The sequence below is a fragment of the Cynoglossus semilaevis genome, chromosome 17 (genome assembly GCF_000523025.1).
Source record: "Cynoglossus semilaevis isolate Cse_v1.0 chromosome 17, Cse_v1.0, whole genome shotgun sequence".
Taxonomy (NCBI): domain Eukaryota; kingdom Metazoa; phylum Chordata; class Actinopteri; order Pleuronectiformes; family Cynoglossidae; genus Cynoglossus; species Cynoglossus semilaevis.
The window spans coordinates 1,243,095-1,247,906 of record NC_024323.1 but is presented as its reverse complement, the minus strand read 5'-3'; the positions used below and the strand labels follow the sequence as shown (position 1 = coordinate 1,247,906).

The following is a 4,812-nucleotide window of genomic DNA, read 5'->3' as shown; positions in this document are numbered from 1 at the left end:
GCTAAGAGAACTTTTTAGCTTTCTCAGATAAGTTCATGCACAATTGTGAGATTCTGGAGCGGGAAAAAAAAAAAAAGATGTAGGCGACCCCATTTGAATTCCAGGCAACCACACATGGGGTCGCGACCCCAGTGTTGAATATCCTGATTTTTTACTTGACATGTTTTTTTTTTCTTTACTTTGTTTTGAACTCACTGAGTAGCACCCTCATTTCCATATACCGTATTTTCCGGACTATAAGTTGCACTTTTTTTTTTCATCTTTTGGCTGGGTTTGCGACATATACTCAGGTGCGACTTATATATTAAAAGATATATTTCTGCATATTTGTTATTTTCACACTGACAGCCGCTAGAGGGCACTCTAGGCTTGTGTACCAGGATCTGCTACTCCTGTACCACTGAAACTCTACACGTTTGTTATTTTCACACTGACCACTAGAGGGCACTCTAGCTGGCGGGTGCAACCAACACCTTGGAGCAAATTATATATATTTATATTAAATTTGATTTTTTACTTTGTCACTTCTAACTATGTTTACAGATTCCTTTTGCACATTCGTTACAATTTAAGGATGTTTTGAGTATATAACTTTTTTGTGTATTTATTGTCTTTAATTTTATAAAAGTATGGGTCAGGAGCAGATAGATGAAGCGTTTATGCGAACTAAAATAAATGACATGTAAAAGTCATGGATAAAGACTAAAATGCTAAAATGCATTTATCATTTCCTACACCATCTATTGGGAAAACGTGGGTATTGCAGGGAAAAGGCAGTATAATGATACTATAAAATAATTATATAATTTAGAAAAGTTTGGTGGGCCGGATTAAAAAGCTGAACGGGCCGCATCCGGCCCCCGGGCCTTAGTTTGTATACCTGATTAGCCATATTAGTACATTAAAACAAACGCTCTAACCTGAAGTCAATAGCCCATGATTTTCCATTTTTTATTTTGATCATATCACAAAAAAAAAAAAAAAACCTAACCTGAGACAAACAAAACACGTAGAATACATACGAAGGTGATCATAAACACGAGGCTAGAGCCACAATTTTTCACGTTTGTAAAAACAACAGTAAATTTTAACAACTTTAAAAGGGGGCTGTGGAATCAAAAATACAACTTTACTTCTTTTTTTTTTAACTTTTTTTTTTTTTTACAAATTTTGCAAGAACTGAAACTGAACTTTAGCCATTTTAGGATGTAGGTCTTTATGATGGCAAAGGTTAGCACTGATGAGGAAAGATGAAGGTGCTCTAGTTTGGACTAGCATTAAAATAACCTTTTTGTTGCATTGAAGATCATGTTTAACTTTTTTTTTTTTTTTTTTTTTTTTGCACATTTTAAACAAACCTAGTGTTCTAAAAAAATCATCTAGCAGTGCATAGAAACGTCTTGCTTTAAAAACATCTCCACTAACAGGAACACGTTGTCCTGATGCTTGTACTTGTGACCATTGTTTGCCCTTGCCTTCATCACAGCGAGCCTCTTTGTCTTAAAGGTAAAAAAATATGCAGCAACAAACATCCTCCCCAAACCCCGCCAAACAAGAGAGGCAAGGTACGAACACTCAAACGTCCTACCTGTGGTGAACATGCAGAATGTCACAACCAGTGGCAGAAAGTGATTTCCCATGTCTTATTTTCTTCACCGAGTTTTCCAATCTGAGGGGGAGCTGAAAGAAAATTCCAACTTGGACTTGAGCTTAGCAACTCGGCAGGGAGCTGTGTTTGAACAAAAGGGCCCCGTTCGTCCCAGCTGACTTAGTCGAGGAGGGGGGGAAACTCTAACAGGTGGCAGGCCTCCTCAAAACACAGTAAAAGCAGTGAAGTGCTAAAGTAACACTGCGCTTTTACAATGATAACACAGCAGTAGCATGCGCGCTAACGCGTCGTCTTCTTTGTTTTCTTGCAGTAACGACATTATAAGTAGGCCACACGTAGTCTTCACATTTATTGACAGCAACGTACATGGAACTAAGGAACTGAAAACTCTACACAACTTTAAACTCCTTTTAACGTATGTTTTGCTCAATTTTAAGACGTCAAATGTAATTGTTAAGTTGTTTAATCGTCTCATTTCCGTAACGTCACACTGAACCTTAAATACAAGGACTGGTGTTTAACAAAGATAATGCTGCCCTCCTGCGGCGGTTTATTATTATTGTAGCACAAACTGAGCAAGTTCGTGTATTTTGAAACCAAATATCATGACGTATACGAAGCTAAGCCTGAAAAATGTTCAATTTAAACTGGTGAAAATCTTCAGGGAATATTTTGCAGGAATATATGCGAATGATGTTGACATGTTAAAACCAATAAAGCGTTAAAATAAAAGAGAGGTCTTTTTGTTTATTTGACGCCAAAGGTCATGACGAAAAACAACGATGCCTGAAAAAAACAATTTAAACCCTGTAAAGAATATTTCTGCGTTAGTTTGACATCACAAATGGTTTTTGTATAAGAGTTCAAGAACCGTGTTCTCACAGTTTCCGTAGTGTAGTGGTTATCACGTTCGCCTAACACGCGAAAGGTCCCCGGTTCGAGACCGGGCGGAAACATATTTATTGATAATCACATGCGTGTGTGGCGCAACTACCGTTAGCAATATTTATCAATATTATAAAAAATGTACACAGTGTCTTTTTTCTTAATTTCCCTTTGGGGTCAATAAAGTATAAATGTCCTTAAGAACAAACACTGGTAACAGTGTATCGTCCGGCAAGAAAATGGCTGCCCTCTTGTGGTACATAATTATTAATGCAGCACAAGCAGAAATGTTTTGTTTCTTTTCTTTCAAGCCAAAAACCATGACGCAGAACAACGACTATGCGAGCAAAATGAAGGGTGGATACGCCGCAGTCAGCACATTGACAACAAGGGAGACCAGTGGGACATAAGAGATATTGTCAATGTGGGACTGACCTCCCACCTCCTGACTGTAGGCAGGATGTTCGAGCACACCGTGGTAAATGATGATTCCTGTAAACGATGCCTCAATGGCTTCACTGAGGAGGATGAGCACAAATGTTTTAAAACTGTTATGATTTTCAAATGGTGTGCAAACATAACCAGAAGTGAGTTATCAACTCCCGAGAAGGTGAAGAAGGCGCTTGTTGGATCTAAAGAAAATTTCCTCTGAAAGCTTTCTCTGAAAACTCCACATAGATGAGATCAACTTGAATCATCGTGTGTCAGTGCTCGACGTCTGATGTAATTCTCTCCACATGCCGATCTTAGGTGTGTCCACGCTTCTATTCAAACCAGAGATTGTAAGCTTTGTTTTTTTAATTTTTTTTAAAATCCTGGCCTGGATCCATGCTTGACTCCCCCGTCGAAAGCCACTCAGAGCAGCAGCAGCAGCAGCAGCAGCTGCAGGAGCTGCAGCAGCGACACGCAGCTACAAACGCCACGCAAGTAACCGGTTGTGGGAATTGATGTGTTAATGGAAAGGGCACAGCTGGGAATTTCAAATGTGTAGAAACATGTCTATGGCACTGAAGCGGAGTGACAGCCACTGCCAGGTTGTCATGGCGGTGCTTCTTGTTTCTTTCTGAAGGCAGACTAAAATGGAAGAAGAGAAATCTGTTCAAATGTATCGGCAACAAAGATCACGGTTAAAATGGGGGCGGGCATTGAATAGGTATTCGGTATATTCTAAAACGCACAGACATTTTTGTGTGTGTTTAGATTATAAAAAAAATTACAGTATTTTCCGGCCTATAAGTTGCACTTTTTTCCATCCTTTGGCTGGGTTTGTGCTTAGGTGCGACTTTTATATAAAAATATATAATTTCACGTTTTTTATTTTCACACTGACAGCCACTAGAGGGCACTCTAGGTTTGTGTACCTGTATCTGCTACTCCTGTCCCACTGAAAATTTACGTTTATTTTTACACTGCCAGCCACTAGAGAGCACTCTAGGCTTGTGTACCTGTATCTGCTACTCCTGTACCACTGAAATTTTATGTTTTTTTCACACTGACAGCCGCTAGAGGGCACTCTAGGTTTGTGTACCTGTATCTGCTACTCCTGTACCACTGACAATTTACGTTTAGTTTCACATTGACAGCCACTAGAGGGCACTCTAGGCTTGTCCACTAGTATCTGTTATTCCTGTACCACTGAAAATTTACATGTTCGTTATTTTTACACTGACATCCACTAGAGGGCACTGGTGTGACATACTCCAGTAGCATCTTTTTTTTGGTGCAACTTATATCTTTTAGCGTGGAAAATATGGCACAGTGAATAATACGCAGGATTTGATGGACTTTTTATTTTGCACACTTCAAGTAAAGTATCATATGAAATCAGTGGCAGAATTCCAAAAAAAATGGCGACATGGTCACAGTCTCTTCAGTGCATACACAATTCAACACGGCAGAGCAGGACGATTATGTATAAAAATAAAAATTCCATATCACATAAAAACGTATAAACAGCGTATAAGCGTATAACACAATCACATACACATTAAAAAAAACTAAAAGCATCATCAAGCATTACAAAAAATCACACACTCACCTGAGTAGAGTAAAACATCCATTAGTCTGTAGAATTACCAGCCGTTGAGTCATCATCACACTGACTCTCATCTGGACAGTTGCCGTTAATATTATTATTATTTAAATTCCAGCAAAAAGGTGATATTAATTAAGTTTATCTTACAGAGTTATTGAGGGATCGTTGCGTTTTTTGCACCTGCAGAATAGTCTTAAATTTACGGGGAGAATGCCGCTTCTGCCTATGGTATATATATATATATAAATATATATATATATATATACCACATATACCATATATA

At 38.4% G+C, this 4,812-nt stretch overlaps 1 protein-coding gene and 1 non-coding gene across 2 annotated transcripts in view; one reads left to right on the top strand and one right to left on the bottom strand.

Moving 5' to 3' along the window:
• LOC103392579 (vascular cell adhesion protein 1-like) overlaps positions 1-2,119 on the bottom strand; it is an 8,229-nt gene extending 6,110 nt beyond the window's left edge. Inside the window, exon 1 of the mRNA XM_008329213.3 lies at positions 1,589-2,119. Within this exon, the coding sequence (XP_008327435.1) occupies positions 1,589-1,640 (52 nt within the window). The 5' untranslated portion in view covers positions 1,641-2,119. The remainder of the gene's footprint in view (positions 1-1,588) is intronic.
• A 373-nt stretch (positions 2,120-2,492) lies between these two features.
• Positions 2,493-2,565, top strand: trnav-aac (transfer RNA valine (anticodon AAC)). Its single transcript has one exon. It is a non-coding gene; the product is annotated as a tRNA-Val (tRNA).
• The last annotated feature ends 2,247 nt before the right edge of the window (positions 2,566-4,812 follow it).